General features: G+C 38.9%; 1 protein-coding gene across 5 annotated transcripts; it reads left to right on the plus strand.

The window, feature by feature from the left end:
* Positions 1 to 884: 884 nt before the first annotated feature.
* On the plus strand, positions 885 to 25,988 carry LOC146479238 (degenerin mec-10-like). 5 transcript variants are annotated; one of them, XM_085111500.1, is made up of 13 exons: positions 885 to 985; positions 5,524 to 5,595; positions 10,532 to 10,853; positions 11,578 to 12,038; positions 12,923 to 13,053; positions 13,442 to 13,605; positions 14,976 to 15,086; positions 18,062 to 18,164; positions 19,608 to 19,686; positions 20,766 to 20,820; positions 21,593 to 21,669; positions 23,310 to 23,385; positions 24,268 to 25,988. In XM_085111500.1, exons 2-13 carry the CDS (start codon positions 5,567 to 5,569, stop codon positions 24,433 to 24,435), a joined length of 1,776 nt encoding a protein of 591 aa, XP_084967626.1. In that variant the 5' UTR covers positions 885 to 985; positions 5,524 to 5,566; the 3' UTR covers positions 24,436 to 25,988. The 5 variants fall into 5 exon arrangements, with proteins under 5 accessions (XP_084967626.1, XP_084967624.1, XP_084967625.1 ...); XM_085111498.1 differs by lacking the exon at positions 885 to 985 and adding an exon at positions 3,654 to 3,797; XM_085111499.1 differs by lacking the exon at positions 885 to 985 and adding an exon at positions 4,858 to 4,969.
* Positions 25,989 to 26,113: the final 125 nt, after the last annotated feature.

The raw sequence follows: 26,113 nt of genomic DNA on the forward strand, positions 1-26,113 counted from the left end.
AAGGCAAGAAGGCAAGAATTGAACGTTGGCCGAGATGTTGAGCCTTTTACCTGTACCAAATCATAATTTTCACATCGTTTGGCACGGCAGAAAAAAGGATGTGCAAATGAGTAATCAGTACTATTTTTTTGTTACGCGCACCACTTCATCCGAGCCGTTCCAAAAGTTTTATGTCGTGTTAATGGGGCTTAATTTATGTGAACAGCCTGTTTCTTCAAAGGTTATATATTGTGAAAATAATTGTGCTGCTAATATCCTTAAATTACAGTACTTCGTTGACTTAGCAGGTGGTGCAATCTAAATAAGAAAGATTTTGAAAAATAATTTTCGCCTGTTTTGTTTTGAACAAGTCACCGTTATCTCTGGAAACTATAAACTTTGGACAAAACTGATGAGAGCTGATAATTGTTCATTTTGATGTATGTTTCCGATCGTTTTTTAAGGTAGGTAACGGGAAACCTATGTTTTAGTAATTTATTCCGACAACGTATTTAATTCCTCTAAAACTTAATCCCTTTTTCTTCGAACGTATGCTGAAAATGTGAAATATTCTTGAGACTACAGATGAAATACTGAACACGGGGGAGCTTTGTTAGAAATCTCGCCGTCTGATCACCACACATTGATTTTATTTATTTCAATCATGATATTGACTTAATCTTAATTCCGGCAACCAAGCGAGTTCAAACAAACTTCAGTAGGAAGGCCAGAACTTAGAACTGTCAAATCAAAACTGCCTGGGTAATTTTACGATGTAATTTAAATATAAACTCTCCTAACTATCGGATATTCCATGCAAGGAAACGATTAAGCTGGTAGAGAAGGCTGTCTGAAAACAAATACTTTTTTTTTTAATTAAATATACAGGCCATTATTGGAATCGACTGAAAACACCAATCGTCGAATGGATCTCTTATAGATTCTGATCACATCGTTGGAGGTTCTGTGGCAGCGGAGTTAAACTACATACTTAATTATCTACAAGGTAAGATCACTTTAATGTGCCGGATAGCGGGGACGTTTTTTAATTGAATCATCACGCTGAGGAAAAATTGATTTGATCTTGTGCTCTTCCGAAATAAATCATGTAAATAGAGGATCGGAATCGCCCGGAAAGCTATATAACAGCGATGTTGACTAGTAACGGGAGAGGTCATTAGTCAAAACAGCGGTTATCGGTAATAAACATGTTTTAGTTAAAAAGCAGTGTTAAAAAATAGCATAATAACAATGCTAAACATCAATACTTTGCATATACATAGCGTTTATCAAACTTGAAATTTGGGACTTTGATTCGAACTTCACCGTTAAAACCTCAAGTAGGAAGGTAGATGATCACAAATGTCTGTCAAATCGCAATAAATCTTATTAATGAAGGCTTGTTTCGAGCAACACCTTTAACAGGTGCAAGTTTAATTAAAAAATTATTCTCTTTCACCTGCAAAGTTTTGCTCCTAAGTTCAAAATGTGGTCGGAAACATAGTGACAGAAAATCAGTCGAAAATGGTCGCCGCCGCGTTGGTTACTCGGGGAACCAGCAAAATTGTGTTTGTGGCCGTTATGGCTAGAAATTGTAATTAAAATATCGTATTCTAATAGTCGTCATGGGATTAAAAGCCTTTTAATTGTAAAGCAGAGAAAAGCTGAGAAAATTATTCATATTACAGGTACATAGTACGTAAGCGAACGCTGACAGAAAGTATTGTATTGTATTGACAGTTATTCACTCGGCTGTGAGAATTGAGAACAGTTTTCACCGCTAATGATCAGGCGGTGTGCAAGTTGATTAAAAATAAATAGTAAACCTGAAGAGTTATCGCTTGGTGACCCATTATTTATTTCGGTGTTTTCATCTAAATATCAGTGCGTTGCTAAGATGTGGGAGGGAGTATCTAAATGACAACAAAATGAAATTTTTTTTAATTTCGTCATGTTTACTCAATGACCTAAACATACAAATTAATATAATGTTCATATTTGAAACTCAGCGCACGATTTAGCCCCTGTTCCTTTAACACTGCGTTTGTCAACGTCTTGTGAAATCAATTTAAACCTCAATTCGGTGTAATGAACTGTTATTTAGTGTCATTTTCGTTCTGCTCAGGGGGTATCACAACTTCGAAAGGATAAAAAATTAAATTGGATATGAAAAAGGCAAATACTATAAAATTCAGATTAGAAAACAAAGAAGGGTTAAAAAGGTGGAATGGTATGGGAGTGAATAACTCCACGAAAATAATTTTGTTTTTAAAACGACGCTTTCCATGAAGTAAAAGATGGACAATTTTAATCGCCTTTTTCCATCATATAATCTATAATAAGATATGTATTTCTCAGCTTATCCTCTGTCTTAATTATCTCAGTAATGTCATAAATTAGAAAATTGCTATGGCAACGTTTCTCGATACAATAACAATGGCGTGGAGACTCGCCGCTAGGGTACATCAGTAATTAATTAAAATGTGACGGTCAATATTTAAAATTGAGTTATTACTGTTTGTTCAGACGTAAGAAGTAGGTTGAATTTAATTTTGGCTCTCACGTACGACTACTTTGTTTTCCAACCATAAATCACTAATCCCTACGTTTTATAACTATCAGTTGTGGTGCGCAGAAAAACGAGATAGAAAACTGAAGACGTTGTAGCTATTCCAATAATATGGATGTTTCTTGGCGATTGGTTTTTTTTAGTAAATTTATTTTCACATTTAGTTAATCCAACTGTTTGGATTCCCGTGCTAGCTAGAGTAAACTGAAACCTTTATAGGAAAAACATTAATCCCGTCATGTATCTTTCTATTCAGAAGCCTCAAAGGGCAAGAACTAAAACACAGATAAACGTTTTTCCTAATGTTATTGTACAGCTACCAGTCCATCTGACTTTTTATAAGTTGAACAAAATTGAACGCGAGGTGATCAAACACCACGTTAAGAAAGTAAATCTTGGCCAAAATGTTAGATCAGCGAAAGCAACAAATTCGTCTGGCAAAAGAATGTTGGTCAAACTTTATCTAATAAAGCATACTTCAACGTTCCAACCTTTCCAGTTCAACCAATGAAATGTTGCTGACAGCAACGTTAGGTCGTTTAAAGTAAATAGCAAATTTTCTAGTAAATATTTAAGAAAAACATGCAGAATATCAGAATCAATCAGAATAATTTCGTTCTTAATGAATGAAAGTTGCCATATTATTTCTTTCAAACCAGTGATTTTGCATGGCAGGTTCTCTATATGGTGAACTGGCTGAACGTATTGCAAATTGAAAAGTCTCCCTCTACAGTCCCAAAACAACATTAAAATACATAACTAAATAGCATGCGTCTTTTAAAATGGTTTCTGATCTCTTAGTTTATCTTTGAACAACGGCTAACGGTAATAACAACCCTCCAATCTAATCAAATAAAAGAAAAAGGTCGCTAATAATTGGTGTGAGATGACATTTTTAACACCGTGAAATTTTAAAGAAAAGATCCGTGACTATGCAAGAAACAAAATGACAGTGTTTAATAATTAATTCTAACTCAAGCAGCGGCTTTCAGTTTTCAGCGTTTTGCTAATAACTTCAAAGTCAACACAACGTTTGCGCCTGTAGGGGGCAACTAAATTTGAATACAAAAAAGACAAATCTTCACCCGCGCAGTTTGTTGTTATAATCTCTTGAAGGGGTATTCCGTCGTTGATTTGAATACATTTCCCTTCAAAAGAGTGTATTTAACGGAGGTTGCAGCATAGTAATCGACTAACACAATTTGCAGTTTTGTCAGTGTTACACAGAAACTCCCTACCATTTTGCTCGGTAAGTTTATTTGCTCGATACGTTCACTTGGTCTATATTTAGTGTTCCAACATGGTTCTACTTGCTAAGTGTATTCGTTACGCTCCCTTTGCTAACCGTTACTCCTACTTGAAATACTTAAATTGTTCGATGATGTTCAATCTTGATATCTAGTTTGCGGACTTGTCGCTCTCGCGGAATCTTGCTGCAGACATACCGACATGTTGTCCTTCGCTTGATCGCAGTCGTGTTCAAGAAAGTATTATATGAATAGAACCTCATAGTCTATACAATTTCGTGCGTGACGCAATCGTAATGAGCGCAGTGCATAGCGAGATTGCAGCTTTGAGATGTCAGTGGTACCGACTGCTTTGAGAGTTTCTACTGTGCCGGGCCTAGTTTCTTCAGCTTGGTAGCTGTCCCAGGCTGTAAAGATTTTCCCTGATCACAGACCAATCCTGTTGACTTTCGTCTTCTTTTTAAGCTGATATTTAATCTGACAAAACCTACTGTGAAATGATAATGAAAGCTAATTTATGTTTAAAAACACTTACTTTAACGCTGCGTTTTGGACTTAGCTTTATTTCATGAAAGTCAGAATTTGTCATTCCAATTCAATTACTATCAGCTCTACCGTGGAAGATCCAGCAAATTTAATCATAGCCCGTTAATTAAAACTGTTTTTTGGCTGCCAAAAATAGCCGATTATGATCAGATCGCGATTGCTGGAAATAAACAACTGAAGTAACCATGGTTACGCTGGCAAAACTGACAAAAATTTAATTTTACTGAAATGAGCAATACAAGGTGAAACTGTGACTCAGTTGTTGTTCTCATTTTTGCTCTGCAGTCGTTTTTTAATATTTCGGGTATTCTCCTACGCAGTTTACTAAAATGAAAACTTACCTGGAAAGGTAGTATTTCCCATGAGTTTTAATACCGTTGTCATAACTGAACGGTAAATATCAATAGGTTGCTGGGAAGTGGGAGTGATAACATTGTTTTGTGATCGTGTTTTGCATATCAGTCAAATTTAGTAAAACCTATTTATCTTAATCTTTCACAAACACGAGTGGGTGTTCAACTAAACAGCGCCTTAAATACTCAGTGACATGTTTTGCCAGTCTTATACGGTCATTCATCAGTTTCTCAAGGTCACACAGCGGACACGACTAATAATAGTTCGTTTTAAGGTATGAAAATTCATCCTCGAAAATGGCTTGAAATTTGTTTGATGACTGATTAATGTGTTCATAGCTGGTTGTTGAGTGATGCTGATGTGCTTTCCTGTACCTTTTTTGTGGGGAGGCAATTTCTACTTCATTGTTTACTTGCATACTGATAATGGTAAAAATTTTAACAAATTGCATAATGGAATGGATATCAGGAGTTAAACTTGTCCCCTTTTTTCACATTTGTTTGCTTTTAAGCTGCATCGACCATTGTATTCGACTTTCAGCTACATATTTTTACGGGATGTTCCTATTGGCCAGTCGCTTTAACTATTGTGTTTTGTGTACGGAACTACAAGGACACAAACGCCAAAAGAAACGCACTACAGACGTTTGCAGTCAGCCGAAACAATTGAAACTTATCGTCTTTATCGGTTTTTATGCCAAGTTTTGGACGTAAATGTCAGCTAAGAGCAAACAATTCACTTTTGCCATTTTCTTACTGACGTATATCCCTTTTTATTTAAAGCACGTGGCATACATTGACTAATACGCACGTAATCACATGATTTCAGATTCAGTGCACGAACAGTATTGAGCTGCTCAATAACAGATGAAATGCACAACCATGGAATCAGCAACTCATCGTAAGTTGTTGTTACTTATCTGTAGTATCAGTTATTCTGAGGTAGAGATCTTTACTCATATGAATGGCCGGCACTGCACAGAGGTGAGGGCACTCGCCTCCCACCAATCTGGCCTTCAGGTTGAGTTGATCTGTTCTCGTCCTTGCTCGAGGCTAGGGTTTTTCTTCGGGTTCTCCCGCGGGTTTTCCTATCTTCTCAAACTCCAGCATGTCCATGTCCTATTGCATTTCCAAATTGTAATTCGATATGGGACCAGAGGATCACAGTTTCACTAGTCGTCCAAAGGAGTATAAACATAACTCTCACTAAGCAACGGGAAAAAAATGAATAGATGGCAAACGGCGAGTTGTTTCACCGCGAAGCGATTGAAAACGCGAAAACGCGCTCGGAGAGCAAAGCAGTTGAACTCGAATATGGATTTTTTTTTGTACGCTTGACTGAGGTAACCTTCACACTTCTGTCTTTTCAGTATTGCGTTATAAAGCTGGCCTTCTTTTATTATGTGGAGTGCCATCGTACCTCTATTCTACTATTACTAGCTTGCGCAATTAAAAAATCAGTGGCTACATAATTTTATTCTATTTTACAACACCTTGTCGCTCATTTGAATTTTACTGATTGACAAATATATGTTTATTTTGCACGTACTTGCTAACATAAAAATTTGTCATGGCTTCGTATATATTTACAATCGGACGTGTGTCCAAATGTGTGTCATGGATTTCCGGCGTAGCAAATGGTTCGAATTTGTCATGAAATCGATCTACGACTATTCTTCTTGTTAGTAATATTCCGTACATAAAACTGCTCTACTCAGTGCAGGTTTTGACCGCCTTTCCTTTTCAGCGAAGACAAATCCAAACGATACCTGGGTAATTACAAAAAACCTAATCACCCGTATAATGTCAAAAAAAGGGCTAAGATATTCAATGCGATGTAAGTTACTTAACGGAAGGCTGTCCCAGAGAATGATCAAAAGCTGTAGTTCAATTTCGATTTCATTACTTTGTTGATATAACTACCTTGATCAGGTGCCGTAAAAGAAAGGATAAACGAACAAACAAACAAACAAACAAATAAAAATCTTCGGGTTTATGGGGGCGGTGATATTGAGACCTGTTTGGTTATACGAGCATATAGCATGCAGATAAATAACATTACTGACATGACTCACGATTTTAGAACCATACACTGACTAAGAATTGAGAGCCACGGCTAAACTTGCTGAAAGAAAGGAAATTAAAATTAAAGTGCGCGGCTGCGATTACTGAAGGCTTTGCTCTTTCTGATTTCCTCTAAACCTTGGCGCGGGGAATTTGGAAATGATGGGATAGCAATCTCGACATCTGATAAGATTGAACCCTTTCACTGGACTCAAGTTAGAACCAACTTATTCAAAGTGTCACTCATCCGGTGTAAAAGCTCCCCTTCTTTCGGCTTCCGCGCTACTTCATTGGGGGAGTAGGGATGGCGCATACGCAGTGGTGACAGCACACTCCTCTCACCAATGTGGCTCGGGTTCGATTTCCGGACTCGGCGTCATATGTGGGTTGAGTTTGTTGTTGGTTCTCGTCCTTGCTCCAAGAGGTTTTCCTTTGAGTACTCCGGTTGCCCCCTCTCCTCAAAAACCAACAGTTGAAAGTTCCAATTCGATCTGGATAGTGTCCCTGTACTGTACATGCAGCGCATTTGATCATCTCGGCATGGAATTATGCGCAAAACAAATTTACACATTAATTTAAATTTAGAACCTCTTTTGTGATCTTTTGTGTCGAACTTAGTGGCGATCTAAATACGGTAAATACAGCTGTTACCGTGAGTGTCACATCGTAATCAGTTAATGTCAGCAAGTGTCTGATTCTCAGCGCTTCAAACGAAACCTTTCCGCCGGATAACAAGTGCGGCGCTTTCTTTGACCGTGCAGTTCACAGCGTAGTCCAAGAAGTTAAAAGCTACAATTCACGGGCAAGCAACATTCAAACGTCTTTTTAACAAAAGAAAAGACGTAATTTTTCGCTATGAACGGGCCTAGCGAAAATACAAAGCGTTGGGCGACACCTACTCACTTTCGGCCTAAGACAGAGAGGTAAATATGGTCAAATATGGTATCATTTTATTACGTTTTGTCAGTAATTTTACGTTGTGTGGTCTCATGTCTTGCTCTCCTTCCTGAGCATATACTTGCGTCAGTTAGCTCCGCAGAACTCAGTTGTTAGATATGATTCACTTTTTAAAAACAGTTAATTGCAAGCCCAGGTGATTAATGTTAATACGGATTTGACTTTGTTTCACTAATGAATCACTGAAATCATACCTTTTACTTCGCACTAAGCTTATAGTTTTTTACCGAAGCTTCGTTGCAGCAATGGACAGACTAATATTCTAAAAAAGGAACAAGAGGCGCAAAACATGTTTTGGATTAAACATCATCCTGTCACAAAATCCTTATTGTTCATGTTTTCTTTGTAGATATTTATAATCGTATATCTTTTTGTAATCTGTAATTCGTTAGGAATATTCAGTGTTAATTATTTGTAGTCTTAATTTTTGTTACTGTAGTTATTTTTATCGCAGTCAAAAAATTGTCACTAGTATATTAGTAGTTATTGTCGTCTTACGAATTTGTGCGTAGTATTGTCAATTTCAATGTAGTCTAACTAACTATTATTATATCGATTACCATGTATTTCATATCTTGCTGCGTAATCGGCGTTAATTGTACATTTTGTAGCTAGCATTATTCTCTTTTTTTTTTTGTAAATTATTTAGTGTCGTAATTGTTTAAGAGTATATAAATAAGGGTTAGGGTTTGGTTGTTGGAACAGTTGTAAGAAAGAGAAAAGAGAAGAAGAAGACTGAAGAAGAAGAAGAAGAAGAAGAAGAAGAAGAAGAAGAAGAAGAAGAAGAAGAAGAAGAAGAAGAAGAAGAAGAAGAAGAAGAAGAAGAAGAAGAAAGTTCAATTCACCGCCAAGAGTCCTTTTGGTGGGCAGGACAGCCGCATTTGTTCTTCGACAAAACCCATTTGTCGACGGCGACCGTGCAAAAGAGTAGACGCGATTGGTAAAGCGAGTCAGCGAAACAGAAGAAGAGAAATCGAGGGCGGAGTAAAGAGAAATTTAACAAAGACTGAAAAGCACGTGGCAAGAGAGAAAGAGGCGTTGTTTGGCGGAACGCAGAAAGTTGGTTAGTAGACTGCTTTGGCTTGTTTGTGGTTTGGTTGGACGAAGAAGAAACTGAGCGTTGTGCAGGAGCGAACATTTTGTATCATAATAGCTTAGTAATTAACGTAAGATTGCAAAAGTAACTTGGTTTTAAAGTAATTAATTAGGTTTAGAAGAAATAGTTTGTTTTTTTTGTTCCCGTTTATTGTGTAACTTAACGTTTATGTATTCTAAACTTATTAAATTTGTAGTGTTACTTAGTCTTTTAGTGTGTTGTGGGTTTGCATGAAGGGTTGTGTACAGTTGTTTGTTTAGTCTCGCCGCTTGAGGGAAAGATCCACGTCACATTTTCACGTCACAGTTTCTTAATACCTTATCCGGCATAGGAAATTGACGGTATCTTAAATTAACGCGAATTATAAAAAATCGTGTACATGTTAATTTTTAAGTCGCTAATTTTTGTGGGCGCTCATTTCGGCCCTGTCAATTAAATGTAGCGTTCATTTATGCGACCTAAATTTCCATCATTTTAATCCCAAATCCTGGATCCACTTCAGACATTCTTGGCACCTGGAAAACAATTATAGCTTTCCATTTTCCGTGTAATGTATTTGAATCCTTCACAAATTGAGCTGGGTAAATCGTTTACAATATTTATGTTTCATGCTCCCTCTCAGAGGAGAAAATCTCAACAATTGCCTCTTGGATTTCGGCCGAGATAGATTTTGAGTCTATATATATATATATGTTTGCAGAAATTCTGACCCCCCCCCCCACCCCCTCAAAAAAAAAAAAGATTCATCATATCCACATATCCGACATTCTTTGGTAAAATTAGGTTTCCTTGTGCACGCATTTACTTTTCATATTCAAATTTGCAACCATATTACAACAAAAGGGGTCTTCCCTTCCTCTAGTTTTACATTAATATCAACGTAATGTAACACCTTACGTCAGAAATATGGATATAGTGATATATTTTGGGGGGTTTCAAAATTTCTGAAAACAGCTGTTTGATCTATGATCTTTCTCCACGGAAAACGAGGCCTTGCCGTCTACTCTTGCAACAATCGTGTTAGGGATTATTACAAACAAGAACTGAACCAATTAGATTGCATTGATCCAAAAGTCAGAGTGATCCAGGATGTTAAGAACCGTTGCTCTCAATCCAGAGATATTTTGCGCAGTTTTTGCGGGAAAGGTAGACCTTGAAAACCAAAAAAGGATTTTGGAGATAACCACGCATTTTTCAGAGATGATTACAGTGCTACGCGCCTTACCGTGGCCACTCAACAAACATTTTTTTGTAAGTTAGGCAATCAGGATTCACAAATTTGATTAACGGTCACGCCTCCTTGCAAAGTCCAACAGGCAAGTGACGCATCAACGAATTATTGAAAACACGTCGTTTTGTATTTTGTGGCTAACTTGTAAAAAAAAAAAAACGTTTGTTGGCTGGCCACGGTAAGGCGCGTCGCACTGTAAGTAACAGTAGTTCCGAGAATCTTTGAAATACATAACAATGCATGAATTGTTTTTCCACTGAACTAGAAGCCGGTTTAATTATCTCCATTTTCCTTTCAAATTCCATTAACCTTTGCTATGATTTGTGTCATAAACCGCGCAAAAAATCTTTGTTGGTTTAGTAAGCACCGTCCTCAAGAAACCCCAGTCATTTGTTTCCAGACCATCCCAGGATGCACAAAACTTATGCGCATGCAGAAACAAAAAGTACCTTTCTTATGTCACTGAACTCAAAACCTTTTGTTTTTCAGCGTTGAGCTAACTTCAAGGTCCTCTTCCATCGACACCTGGAAAATCGACGCACAAATTAAATCAAGCCAGCAGTCTAGCCCAGAACCCGGCGCAATGACCAAGAACAAGCGATCCTTAAGAGCCTTGCTTCGTGAGTTTGCAAAGGAAACGTCCGCCCACGGTATCGCCAAAATACAGTCAGCGGAGTCGTTGCTTTGGCGCCTTTTGTGGGCGCTCGGGGTGATGGCGGGAACGGGAATGGTAATCTATCAGGGCATATTGCTGTTAGAGACCTTCATGAATAAGCCGGTTAAGTCAGACATCGACGTCACATACTCACGGGTGAGTCGTGCTGGACTGAAAGGAAATCATGCCATGGCAACTTCATACCATTTTGAGTCGTGCATCTGTGGCAGCCATTATTAGCCTATGCGTTCGTAGTCTTATCCCATCCTACCAGTGAAACAATAGAGAGATTTACAATCGCGTTTATGACAAACGGCAAACGTGAGATTCGCTTTTATGTTTTCGGTGAAAAAATGAGTATATGGAAGAGAAAAGTGCAAAGTAATTTTGGCTTCCGACGCTAACGAAACACAAATCAATTTTACTTAGAACCTAATGTAGGATAAACATGGTCACGTGGTCATTTCTGCCGTTTGCAGTAAACGTAATTCTAAATTTCTCTAATGTGAACAGAAAAGGCCGGCCACAAAGCCAGCGCTACTTCTCTTACTCTGTGGGTTTCTTTGTCGCCCATACTGGTTTAGTGTTCTTAAGGGCGTGTAGACTGACCAGACCAACCACTTAGTCACCACCCGATCAAAACTGACGCGAAGATCTAATCTGCAGGCATTCAACCTGGCGATCCCTCGCTTCGGTTGGAAAACTGCCTCCCCGCCAACCGAGCTAATCAGGCGCAGGTTGATAAATACTAAGACAACAATGAATCGAGCTTTGATTTTTTAAGAGTGTTTTTTTTTAACATTTGACATTAAATCTCGCCCTGTTTACCCTTAATTCACTTTTTTCTTTTCTCCTCTTTTGTCCTTGTTATCCTACACAGACGGTCCAATTCCCCGCAGTGACGATATGTAACCTTAACATAATCAGAAAATCATTCATCAGTCATTTTCCTGAAGCAGACAAAATTATGGGAACGTTTGACAATTTCATGGAGGGCAAAGGCCCTGAAGGAGGAGGAGGAGGAGGAGGAGGAGGAGGAGGAGGAGGAGGAGGAGGGTCTTCAGGCTCTAACAGCTCTAGTGGCTCCAGTAGCTCATCCACCTCGTTCGGTCCACCAGATAATCGAAAAGAAGCCATGAAGAATTCCCTGAACGTTGACTCTTCGAATGCTGAGGAGAAAATGAGTTTGAGCAACGTTTCAGTTGACGCTCAAGCATACGCCGAGGATCTGATTTTGGGAATGCTGGCCAAACATAACGATACTGAACTGATGAAGGGTGGGCATGACCTGCAGGAGCTCGTGTACCGCTGTAACTGGAAGGACTTCAACTGTATAGATGGGTGAGTTTGACTTTTATAACTGATCGTGTTACAAATATTTCAAGTTTTCGGCTTTTATCAACAAATAGCCCTTTTCACGGTTAACTCTGCTCATTTGAATTACAATGAAATCTAACATGTATGTGAGGCAATTTCGGGCTATTTTGTAGTTTTAGCTCGAAATTGCCTCGCATCCACGTTGGATAACATTGTAATGCAAATGAGAAAAATCAACCGTGAAAAGGGCTATTCTCTGCGGATAAATTGAAATAAGCGTGAGGGCCGTTTAATTCACTGACCAACCAAACAAACAACCATCGACAAGTCCAACGCGTTTTCAATGTACATTACAAACTATAACATATCGCGCGAGCATCCTAATCTAATTCCTATTGGCGTCATCATGGTACATTTCTCAACATACGCACGGCCGTGCGTCCATCCGATGACGTGTGCAAGTCAGATGGGGGAAGCATGCGCGTGCTGTGTTATAAAAACTTTTTACAGAGAGACAAAACCATAAAAAATGTATATTGATAAGAGCTTGTCGAAGTTTAATGAAGCGTTAAGATTAAACCGATATGAGAAACCACTTTCACTTTTTTTTTGTACAGAGAATTTGGTAGTTTGTAAGGAACAAAACCTGTTTTCCAGGAATCATTTACTTTATTTTCACTATGTTTTAAAAGAAAAAAATTCACAGACCCTTTTTTGTTGTTTATATGTTAAACTAGCTACTGTCCAAATTTGAAGGCAAACGAACAAATTCCCTTTGAGTTTTAGTTCTTTAAAGTGTCCCCTTCAAGTGATGCACTAAAACAATGAAAAACTTAACTAGAAAAAGCACGCATTTAGTGGCTGACGTATAAGTAAGGTGCTGATTGACCCTGATAATCACTCCACAGTGATTTTCTGCGATACTGGAAACAGACGTGGAACTGGAGATACGGCAACTGCTTCACATTCAATTCTGGAGCCACAGTTGACGGGAAAAAGACACCTGTTTTGACAAGCACAAAACCTGGCCCTAAGTATGGTAAGAAAAACTGAGACAGAGATCCAGAGCAACTGCCAGTTGCGCTAAAGGCTGGTTTCCATATGATCGCGGATCGCAGATCGCAATAAGGTCTGCGATCGTCTGCGATCATATGGAAACCAGCCTTTAGATAGAACATGGTTCTACCTTCTGCGATCGTCTGCGATCGCGATCCCAGGATCGCACTGAGACGATCGCAGAAGTAGTTTCCATATGATCGCAGACGATCGCAGACCTTATTGTGATCTGCGATCTGCGATCCGCGATCCGCGATCATATGGAAATCAGCCTTAATTGCCTTTTTCATTCTCATGCAACTGAATTAATCCGGCGTTAAAGATTTCATTTTACGCGGGATAGCTGCATGTGATGTCTTATTTTCTTACAGGTCTGACACTGGATTTATTTATAAACCAAATGGAGTATATCCCTAGTCTGAGTCAAGAGGCAGGTGTTCGCGTTTTGCTTACTCCTCAGCGAAACATTCCCTTTCCTGTAGACGAAGGATTCACCGTGTCTCCAGGATTTTCAACTTCTATTGGCTTGCGGAAGGTTTGCCTCATTTGATACATAACAATCAATTATTCAATTTCGGTAACCGGTCTTTTTGGCCAATTTGCGATGTTAGATTGTCATTCAAGTCAGTGATCCACTTATGGAAGTCGGCTGTTGCTAACTTCAGATAGCTGTTTTAATATGGTTTCAGACTAAAGCGTGAATACAACAACAACCAACCAAAAAACAAACAAACAAACAAACAAACAAACAAACGAAAAGCAAGCACGTATTCCCGCTTCGTGGAAAAAGCACGTATTGAATTCTTTGGTAGATTGTTCTTTCACCGAGCACGAAAAGCCAAACAGTTCGATTATGGATAAGAAATCTGAAAACAGGCTGTAAGAGCATTGGTAAAATGTTCCAATCATTAATTGGGTGATCAAGGAAGCGGTATTAAACCCAGAGGCAATGAGGTTGCGGTTTACAAGTGTCATTCTTATTGCAAGCATTACAAGAGTGAATGTCTTTGAAATGAATACCTTATACAGCTTATAACCCAACATTTAAAGATTAAAGTCCCTATGGCCGCAGTGTCCCTAATAAGTTCCGAAAATGTTGATGGTTCGAAAGAAACGGCCGTAAACAAAACTTAAAAGAAGGCCCGTATACGTGCGAGGGAAAAATGGGGGATTTTAATGTTTTAATTTTGGGTCAAAGCTGTAGTGAAATTAAACTGATTAGGTATTCGTTTTAAAGATATTCATTCTTATAATGCTCGCTACAAGAAGGACACTTGTAAAACACAACCTCGTTGCTTCTGGGTGTAACACCGCTTCTTTAATCGCCCAATTAATGATTGAAACATTTTTCCAGCGCTGTTACGTTCCTTTTAAGCTTTTTAGTTAGATTCGTGAAAATTTGCGATGATTCCATTAAGATGTATGAGTTACGTTCATATAGCCATTCACATAGAGCGGTTTTCAATCGACTGTCGAAAGTAGTTCGCGCTTGCTTTGCTTTGGTTTTGCATTACTAAGCTCTGTGATTGGTTAACAAAACTCGCGCCACTTTCTCAACCAATGAGAAGCAAAACCAAAACCAATCGTGTTTTGGCCGCACGCGTTTTCCCGCGCTTGGCGTTAGTTTGCTTCGAATTCTGATTGGCTCGTTGTGTTGTTTACGTCTTTTGCGATTGGCCAGAGTTATTACTTTAGTTTTTGTTTTATGACACTCAATTGGAAACCGCTCTATTACAAAAAACAAGCGAAGAATAGTAAAAAGGTCACACTAAAAGATTGCTACAAGATTCGAAAGTAACAATCTGTCTCTGTGAACTTGATATCGATAAGACCAATTGAAATGTTATTTATAATAATGAGAATTTCATGCAGTGTCGGTCAGAGCTTTATTGTCTTGCTTTCTAGCTGAAAATTGTACGAGTGGATCCTTTCAAGAACGGAAGTTGCTACAGTGAAGACAAGTTAGAGGCTTCCTCCATTTATAGAAAATACAAGGGCTCAACATATTCTGTGCAGGTTTGTTTATCTTGTTTGAATTTGTCGATTTGTCACTTTGGTTTCACCTGACATTGTTCAAATTTGTTAAAGATAGCCAGCAGTCCCTTTCTGGGGTACACTTTGCGTGGGTGAGCTAATCCTGCGAGAAGGCAGAGGAGCAACTTAAGTATGCTCGAGGACACTGGAGACGGCGAACCATACGAGTGGAAAAGTTGGCGTTCCTCGGCCCATCGCCCTCTGAATGTTTTAAGGACGGTGCCCGACTAATACCGAAATATTTTTGTGCAGTTTATGACTATGCGGGAAAAGTAGATCTTAGTAAGGGCTATTGAAATCCAAAAAGAAAATTGGGGGTAACCATGCATTTTTGAGAGATAAATAAGCAACAATTATTCTAAAAAGCAGTAAAATACAAAGCAATGTATGGCGGTTTTTTCCAAATTGAAGCTTTGTTGTCTCTGAAAAATGCATAGTTACCCGTTTTAGATACCGAAAGCACTTGCTAAGTTCTGCTTTATCCACGCAGTTTTAAACCTCGCAAAAATATACCTGTATTAGGGACCGTTCATTTTTTATGAGCATGGGGGGGCTGGTGGGATTTGGTTATTTACCACTACGAAACTGTATGACCCCCCCCTAGCATGCAATTTTTTTCCACATGGCCCCCCCCAGCAGAAACAATTTTTTTCTGATGACCCCCCCCCCCCCTCCCGCCCAACCAGAAACAAATCATACTCCTAACTTTAACAAAACGCTTATGTACTGTTTATATCAAAGATAAACGTAATTGGTACTGTGATTTCTTTACAGTACTATTAAAAAGTTACCGTTCTCTGCTTAGGTAAAGATTTCTCTTGTTTAAAAAAACGTTTTATAGATAGCAACACGTTTACGACAACGGCAAACCCTAAATTTCCATTTAGATTCTCAAATGAACTAGAAAAATTAATCAAGCAAATAGTTAACGTGAAATAACTCCCCTTCGAGTAGAAACAATTAATACACGTACAGATCTGACTAACAAAATACGGATCAAAGCATACCAATCAACGATTACGAGTCATATTAAACAGAAAAAAACAGCGGACGCACAGATATCAGGCGCGTAGGTAAGGGTTAGATAGGGGTGTTCGTTGAGCCCCAAATCTTGCTGAGCGCTGGAGGCGCTCTTACTAGGGGGGTCCGGGGGCATGCTCCCCCGGAAATTTTTGAAAATCTAGGTTCCCAGAAACCTCATTTCCTGCATTTTTAGACCCATTTTAGGCGAATCACAAATTTGTTTTACAGCAGCTTTTTAAGCTATATACATCATTTCTGCGGCATAATTGTTTCAACTTAAACAAGAAAGTTCAATGTACATTCCGCGCCCTGCCAAGTTCTGATAGCAATTCGATCTGCTGATAGTCATACACCAAGCTGGTAAACTGCATCATTCTCGGGTGTAGGCCTTCGAACAAATTGACTATCTCGTCAAGATTGACAGGCATATCATATTTGATATGCATTTAGAACCAGGGTGGACATTCTACTCTCTCGCATGGTACACCTCATGTAGTTGTTCAACCTCCTCATTGTGCTTTTTCTTCCGCCAGTATTGATCTTCAAAGGGGGTTCGTTCAAACCCCTCGAACCCCCCTCCTACGCGCCTGGATATTAAAGTACTGCTATTAAAAATGAAAGTTACAAGCTTTTCTGAAGATGGCCTCTGCTCAGATTTACCGTCAACTGAAGTCAACAACAACAGTTCTATTATTAAAAACTAATCTGGATGTTCACACTAGGCATACTACTGAGTCTACTGATACTCCTGGGTTCAAATAATTTACCAATCAACAGTCTTTATAAAAGTGAGTACTATTAAACAGAACATTAAACAATCTATTGATATAGTTCTGAGTACAAACACTTAATAGAAAACTACTCCCCCACGGATGATTCAATAGTGAGACTGTTACGTTTTTATATTGATTTGAACTTGTACAAACATAGGTGTCTACTTCAGTTTATATTCATTATTGCTTTTCCAACAGATATGCTTCATTTCCTCAGTTGTTGTTAATATGAAATGCAGATTTCGACCTCAGTATGTAAAACAAATTAAAAGTGGTTAGGAAATTGAAATAATATTCAATTTCTTCATCTGTTTCTGTGTTGAGCCACTTTCAATTTCCCCTACTAGCCAATTATTACTGGTGACCCCCCCCTCTTTCACTCAATTTTTTTTGGTAGCCCCCCCCTTTAGTGCCATTTTTTTTCTCGTGGCCCCCCCCCAAATCCCACCAGCCCCCCCATGCTCATAAAAAATGAACGGTCCCTTAGTGGGCACCTCCCATAGGAAACCCGAGTATCCCGAGATTCGCAGAACCTATGCGCAGTAACAAAAGTAGGCACCGTCCTTAAACCAACCAGGCCTTGCTTGAGAAGTAGGAAGGGCCACTAGATACAAGTTATGACATGTTAATATTTTTTATTCTCCAATTTTCTTGGTTAAGTTCAAACACTGCAATATCACGCTTTACGACTGTCACCAACAATTAATATTGAACAGAAAGCAATAGCTAAGATGTGATTATATGGCAACATGCTTTGTACATGCTCAGTTGAAGACATAAGGGTTTTGTAGCACCAGTAGGTGCAAACGAGAACGGCAATTAGTTTTTTTCTCTGCAGTTTTATACAGGCCGTCGAAAGCAAAAAAAAGCGGTTGGTCAGGGAATTTTCACGCTGTTGCTTCTGGTGAAGTGCAGAAAAATTTAAAATTTACCAACGTCGCTTAGGCTCTGATAGTCCTGGCCCTGAAAATGTTCATACTTGTTGACCTGATTCAAATTGGCCTTTCGGCGTGGTGCCTGTAGAATCAGGCCTGCAAATCAGTTCAATTAGTAGTTTTTTAATAATAGCTTTGTTGAAATTTCTTAGCAACCATATTGCTTTCTTGGTATTTGTGCAAGGAAATATGTAATCAGTGGAAGCACTTTCCCTTTTCTGTACAGGGCTGTATGTACTCCTGTCTCGCGCGTGCGCAGTTAAACAAATGCAACTGCACGGAAGGGAAATTTCGATTTGGTGCAGACGTCTGTTCTGAAATTTCACAAGGTAAGACAACACTCTCCGAGTCTGCTATGAAAACCAGGGCACAGCCAAAGTTGGGTCCAATACTTCATCCGCATTGCCGGTGAGGAATAAGCCTCTAGCATTCCTGAGAAGGCGTTTGCATGCCTGTTGGTTGGCTAGAGTTTGGCCATGTTTGTAGAATTATTATTGCAGTTTCAATAAAACAACAAAGGTCTTTCACAGATTAGAGTATCCTACCCTCCCCTACCCCTTGTCTCTCCTACAAAACTGTCCAGCTTGGTTGGACCTACCAGGCACGTGACCCTGCCGGCATTGTTCTTGGGAAATCTAATGCCATGTTATCCAATTAGAGGAGGTCACGGCATAGAAGCTAGGGGGGATATCTGAGGGGATATAGAGGTCCAGATCACGTTTCATGGAAATGACACAGTCATTTCACGCGTACATGTACATTCCATGCAGCTTATAATCTCTTACAGCATCAATCGTATTTTATGAAAAATTAAAAATTCTTGCTTCACTACAAAAATAGTGAAAAATTGTGAATAGGGCCGACAGAAGATGGAACAACTTTTTTAGTTCAAGAGGTACAAACATGGAACAGTTTGCCAGCTTTTATAAAGAAACAAGCATCGCTTAAATATTTTAAACGTGCAGTTTAAGGGGTAAATTTTTTAAAGAGCAATTAAAGTTTTTGGATTTTTACGTGTAGGTTTTAATTATTATTATTTCTCGAATATTATAGTTTTTAACTTTGAACCGTTCTTATAGTTTTAGATAGAGGGCCACAGGTTTGTGTGTTTCTACACTATTTAGTGTTACCCTCTTAAGATAAAGAGGTTACTTACTTACTTACTTACTTACTTACTTACTATAACATGGTCAGTATTTGCTCAACTGCAGTGAACTTTTGTCAGCAAATTGGTCTTGGAAGGATCTTAACATTTCAAGGGAAACATGGTACCCTCTGGTATCTATGATGGGGCTTACCACCCCTATGATTTGTTGAATATTTTCATTGAATGCATTTCCAGACTCTCACATATCTCAGAGTGTTCTTTGCATTAAAAGCTGCAAAATAGGCTAAAGTCTTGAGGTATACATACCACATTAGTCGATGAGTGAAATTTTGCGGTTTTTAATTTTGTCGTTTTAAAGCCATTTCTATCAAAGACCTGACTTCCTTCAGTTATCTTGATTTCAGAAATGAATTACACGCATCAAGACCTTTTAAATGGTATATAACATTATCAAGCTGGGTTTTTCTTTACCGTTTTGAAAAAATGGAGGGTGGGGTTATAGAAACAAGTACCATGTGTCTCATAACATAAATCCTATTTTGTATGCAGTAATTACCAACCCTTTGACGCCAGAATGTCACACCCGACCCAAACACTTGCCTTATTACCGGACTACTGAAACGATTTCTAAATAATTCCGTGTATTTTTCTTTCTATTCACAAGTGAAGTGCATTCAGGAGCTAACACACAAATTCGAAAAGGACGAACTTGGATGCAGTTTGGAGTGCCCCCAGCCTTGTTCGTATGTATTCAATAATGTATCCAAATATAAAATACGTTTTAATTGTTAGCAACGATAATAAATTCATGTATTTTCCAGGCTTTAAACACACGATCACATTTTTTCCATTACACGTATGCCACAGTTTGACATTCCAATCCTAGCAGTATTCAGGATGTTTGTCCCGTGAACCTAGTTTAATGACCTTAGCTCCCACGAGTCTCCTGTTGCTCAGTGGCAGAGCAGCCGAAATATTAATCGGAAGGTCTTAGGCTCGACTCCTGATAGGAGCACTCGGATTCCCTTTTTCCGAGTTTGCCTGTGTCACTCACTAAAAACCTACATCATTCTCATTTATTCACTAGGCTTAAAATATATCATCACATTTATTCCATTGTGCATATACCACACATTGACATTAAAATCCTGGCAGTATGCAGGATGTTTGACCCGTGAGTCAGTCAAATCAGCCTCCGCGAGTCTCCTGAAGCTCAGTGTTAGAGCATCCGAACTAGTAATCGGAAGGTCGACTACTGTCGGGAGAACTCGGAATTTTTTTTCCTAGTATGACACCGAAAAATACGTCATTCTCATGATGATAAATTAGTCGCTATAATGAAATGAAATCGAAGAAATAAATTAAGTCTTATGTCAAGTTAAGATCAACTGGAAATAGCTAAAAAATGGGGTGTGATGGTATGGGATGATATGGGACAGGATAAGACGACATCAATGCGTGAGATGGGATAAAATGATTAGACTGCAAGCAGTCCCTTGCTGGATAGTCGAGAGGGTCGCGCGAAATAGCCGAGCGCGAAAAAACTGGAGCAAACGATTGGAGGGGGGCTTGGGGAGTCTCGCTGCGCTGTGAGCGCACCATCTCGACTGACCAGAAAGGGACTGCTTGCAGTCAATGAAATGATATGATGAAGGACCGAGAAAAAACGAGACGAGATGAAATGAGATAAGCTAGAGATAAGACATGATCGAGATGGGATGAGATGCGATGAGATGAAAACGGCGCGTCTAAGCAATAATGGTAACATCGTATCTATAATTACTCTAAAATTATTACTCTATTATCATTTCTTCTGCAACAGGCACATGAGTTTTAGGACTTCCATGTCAAGTTCCTCGTGGGCTTTAAATTACGAGGTAATACAATACAATACAAACTTTATTTAAGGACGGTGGCTACTTTTGCTTCTGCGCATACATTCTGCGCATATGGAGATACCCGGGATTCCTATGGGTGGTGCCTACTAATACAGGGATATTTTTGGGCGGTTGAAAATTAAGCGGAGAAAGTAGAACTCAGCACGTGCTCTTGGTATCCAAAATGAAAATTGGGAGTAGCCATGCATTTTCAGAGATAATAAAGCTTCAATTTGGAAAAAAACCCGCTTTACATTGCTTTGTATTTTACGGCTTTTTAGAATAATTGTTGCTTAATTATCTCTGAAAAATGCGTGGCTAACCCGAATTTTCTTTTTGGATTCCAATAGCCCTGGCTAAGATCTGCGTTTCCCGCATAGTTATAAACCACGTAAAAATACTTCTGTATTAGTGGGCACCGTCCTTAAAGAGGGAGGCATCATAATCTGCTACAGTTTTCTAACCAACGGCCCTCAAAATAATAATAAAAAATATATATACAACACGCACAATATTGAGGTCAATACCACAAACCTCTTTGTCTCAACGCTTAATTAAAGTTGTTCATTAGGATGTTTTTACCATCGTAAATGTTATTAAGATACCTTCATTACTCATAGACTCAATTGTGACCAAATTGACAGAGACGTGAGTTTTCGCGCCAAAAACGGCCGTGGGTTCCTATTGATCTACCTAGGCATAAATAAGCGAAAAAAAATAAATTCCCTTTTCATGTAATTTCCTTTAATTTGATTTTCCTTGTACTTTGCAGAGACAAATAATGGCTTTGATGCTTAGGGATAAAAATTCAAATTTTATCAACATGGGAAGGAGCAAAGACACGTTAAGGTATGTATTTGATGACAAGCAAATTACTTGTGTATTTCGTGAAGTCCTGTATACTTCAATTTGCTGTGAGAGTTATGCCAGCTATCTTGGTAACCACTTGGAAAGCCTTAAGTTACGCCAACACCAATACCAAATCTTAGGGCACGTTCTTTTGGGAAAATACCAGCCATTTCTAGTTCGGTTTACATGGAAAGTTAGCTCCCAAAACTCCAATTCTACCTGTTCTTATCAACCGAATGCCTTCCCAAAAGAAGCCAACTCCCTTGTCAACTGTATTCATGGAAGGCATGGCGTGGAGGCAGTGTGGCATACGAGTAAATTTTACGAACTTTTTAACGGTATAGTTTTGCACCCTGAAGAAGGCAGCATTGCCGAAACGTCGGTTTAAAATATCTTACAGCGTCTGTTTCATAATATTTTGAATTCACATTTCTTAACGACGCTACGCAGTATTACAATCCTTATTACACAAATGTGGCCGAGGGGTTTGGGCGTCGGCCTTTAAATTCGGAAGTCCCGAGTTCAACTCTCACTTTAGCCACTATCTGGAGTTGCGTCCCTCAGACGCGCTGGTCTGCCTCCTGGTATCTCGGATTCTTAACCATGTTACGTTGTATTTGATATATTTGTTTCTTCCTGTTTGTATAATCATCCCTTAAAAACACTTTTCAAGGAGAGGATAATTAAGTATGTTATTACTGTTATTTATTATTATCAGAGGCAGAATGAACCACTAACTATGATTGTACAGGGAAGCTATTTTTAATATTTTTTGGCTACGAATGGTGAAGTTTGGCCGATGTTTTCAAGCTTTTAAGCAACTGAAATCGCTGAAAACGTATATTCACTAGAAAATTCCCCTCTTCGCATTTGTTGGCGAGAACGGGTACGCGTTTACAATTCAAGAATTATTTTTTTAAAACGCCAGCAAAATTCTTGTGACACAGCATCTTATACTAGTTGAATTGTATAATCCTGTGGTGCTTTTTAGTGTGATTGTAAGACGGACGAATTCCTAGCTGATATGTGACCGTTCAAATGAATGCCTGTGAGCAGTGTTGCCAAAGACCGGGAAAAAGGCCAGAAATGCCTTTCACCGCGTAATAGTATAATCTCTGTAAAAAAATTTGGAATTTGGGACATTTCCAACATTCTCCGTTGCATGAAGGAGTTCCATTTGACGATACGCCCCCTCCGTGTACAACTCCTCCCCCCTCCTCCCCAAGACCCTAATCGCTGACTAACTTTATTGTTGATCATCATTGGCTTGGGAGAGAGGGGAATGGTAATCTCGTACCCTGATCTCCCACGGTCAGGCGGAGCGGAGATCTCACATTTCGACATTCCCGAACCGACTGAGATCAAGGTACGAGATTAGGGGAATGGTTTATGGTAGTTTTGAAACAAAACTGGTGATCTTGAGTCAGTAGAATCGGAATGAACGAAGACAACTTAAATGCAGCATTTGCAGGTTGGAAATTGGAAGTACATACCATAAGACTTGTAAATGCAATAACATTGTAATTTCTCCCATTGCCTTGGTACATACATGCATTCATTACTGATTCCACAATTCCAAACTTTTAATTTCTTTGCCTTTTTACATGTCGCACCACTTACATGCTAACATTTTCTTGCAGGCAAAACTTTCTACGAATAAAAATCTACTTTGACGAACTTAATATGGAGAAAATTACCTATTCAGAATACTACTTGGTAAGCTGTGTGATTAAAGAACTGTTGCAACTAGCCAATGAAAACAGACACAACTACCAGACAGTAATTAGCTACCTAGACTGTCGACCGACTGGAAGACCAGCGAGTCGGTGTTTCGAAGTTAATCTTTCCGTCATATCCTGCTCACATGTCAAAAATTGTTTCTTCCCAGGGAGGGGAGGGGTGGGGGTGGTTACAGATACGGGGTTAAACTCTGCCAATTGCAGGGCTGTCAACCTCACACGTCTTCAAATATGGAGAACATGACTTCCCGGGCAAAGTGCCTTACGACACGTCACACCAAGGCCAAATTCACGGGTTGAGTTGGGGGGGGGGGGGGGGGGAAACGTACATTAAACAGTGCCAGAAACAACGCTAAACAATTCGGATTTTCTTGTCACACAGTCGAGTATACGACAAATAGCAAACTTTGTCAATTATCCGGGAAATTACAGACATAAATCTGGATACCAGAAGATACGGTTCAAAATCTTGAGATTACAGACATAAATCTGGAGACCGGGAGATACGGTTCAAAATCTTGAGGGACTCCCGATTATCCAGGAGAGTTGACAGCCCTGCAATTGTGACCTTTCTTGTTCATACACTGAACTGAATTGTTAGAAGTAGGGGGCAACATTGTTCAGGGAGACTTGGCAAATGGCAGGTTTTTGTGACCTAAAATCTGCAACATTGGGGTACGATCAACGTATTCCTGAATGATATAATCTCAACTGTTATGTAACGATGTCTTCCGCACAGACATTTTGAATACCGAGGGATCCCTGGGCAAAAAGCTTAACCAGGGAGGGGGGGGGGGGGGGTTGATATTTAAAGAAAAATTAGTCGTTAATCATAATGGCTTGCCATTTTCTATCACAGATCGAGAATCTGATGAGTGACATTGGAGGGCAGTTGGGACTTTGGATAGGAGTGTCGGTCATTACGTGCGCAGAATTGTTAAAACTTTTCCTGGATATCATTAAAGTACTGTGTCGAAAATTCTCTATTAGCAACAGTAAAGAAGTACAAGACATAAGGTTGACATAAATTGAACTGTGATTCAGCAAGCTAAAGATCAATTTGATGTACAACATTGGTATCGTGATGGCCATTCTGTGAATGGTTAAAGACAAACACACTCGTATTTTATGAAGACTCTGTAGGAATTTTGAACCGCAAAGTTTAAATGGAGATTTAGAGAAACCAAACCAACACAAACTTTGAACATATTTACGTTATATTAGTTAAGAATTGTTAGTTTTTTGGCATTCTGGGCCCGGTTGTTCGAAAGCCGATTAACGCTAATCTACGATTAAAGTTAATCGAGGTTTTCATCTCGCTCGATAAAAACGGTTTTAAACGCTAATTTCAAGCTCAAGGTAAAGAAAAGTCTAAGTCAAAACTGAGGACCAAATATCTTTAGGAAGAATCGTTATTGATTAGTAATTAAACTCGAACCAAAGTTCACGTTAATCCAGGATTAACTTAATCCGGCTTTGAACAACTGGGCCCTGGGGAACAAAAGGGGCTGTTAGCCGGGCCGTAGGGTGAGGCCAAAATCGGTTCGAGAGAACGTTTACAAAACGGCTGGAATAACCCCTGGGATCACAGCAGTCCCAACCTGACTTACTGTTATCCAAGGATTGTTTTCAGGTACTTGTTGGATATAACCTGAGTCTTAGCATCTCGGCCCGGTTGTTCGAAAGCAGATTAACGCTAATCCCCGATTAAAGATTAATCGATGTTTTCATCTCGTTCATTAAAAATGGTTAAATAGGGTAATTTCAATTAAGCTAAAGGTAAAGAAAAGTTTGAGTCAAAACTGAGGGAAGAAAATATTTTCGAAGAATCTTTATTGATTAGTCATTAAACTCAAATCAAAGTTTACGTTAACACAGGATTAGCTTAATCGGGCTTTGGACAACTGGGCCCTGGAGAAGGAAGCTCTGAATTAATTATGTATACATATTGGTGGCTAGCATTACCGCCATGTTGGTGTACAAAACAAAGGAAAATTTGTTCACATAGTTTGCATAAAAATGGAAGTTAAGTCCCAGAGGAGAAAAATCTTATTGTTCCTGTACACCAACACGGCCGCCATGACGTCACATGCAAACCATTAATACACTAGAACTCAACTTACATAGCTTTTTGCGCGTTTTTACATACATTTTGCAGTAGGCGTATGAATTACTTTAATTGTACAGACTGTAATATAAATTATAACCGTCCAGTTACCAAAGTGTAGCTATCTTTAATTCCATTTTTAGCTGGAGGAAATTAATCACTAGGTCCCAATAGTGATCAGCATCTGATTACTCCATACGGTATCAATACTGTATCAAAACATACAGGTGATGAGAATAAAGCAAATGATCACCAAAGGTGTATGAAACCAGTATAATAATGGATTATTTGCTTGGGAATGAGGAATTTATGCATTTTCTGGTTGTAAATTTCGGGACAAGATGAATATATTAATTAGCATTTGATTTTCTTATTGTTATTATTCATTAGTATTATATACAGCTCATATTTATGAAGCGCATTTGAAAACTATATAGTTGAATTTGCGTCATATAAATAAATATTATTGTTATAATTATGGTAATGTCAGAGTATACTATCACCGCGGGCGCATGAAACCAGTATAATAATGGATTGTTTGCTTGGGAATAAGGAACTTATGCATTTTCTGGTTGCAAATTGTTGTAACATTCGGGAC

Source organism: Pavona decussata, unplaced genomic scaffold (genome assembly GCF_977016875.1).
Source record: "Pavona decussata unplaced genomic scaffold, jaPavDecu1.1 SCAFFOLD_61, whole genome shotgun sequence".
Taxonomy (NCBI): domain Eukaryota; kingdom Metazoa; phylum Cnidaria; class Anthozoa; order Scleractinia; family Agariciidae; genus Pavona; species Pavona decussata.

Excerpts from the sequence above, each read along its gene's own strand:
- LOC146479238 (XM_085111497.1), top strand. The coding sequence starts at position 7,614 with ATGAACGGGCCTAGCGAAAATACAAAGCGTTGGGCGACACCTACTCAC. Across the intron at positions 20,821-21,592 it reads CGTGGGCTTTAAATTACGAG|AGACAAATAATGGCTTTGAT; the intron begins GTAATACAATAC and ends TGTACTTTGCAG. Across the intron at positions 21,670-23,309 it reads AGGAGCAAAGACACGTTAAG|GCAAAACTTTCTACGAATAA; the intron begins GTATGTATTTGA and ends ATTTTCTTGCAG.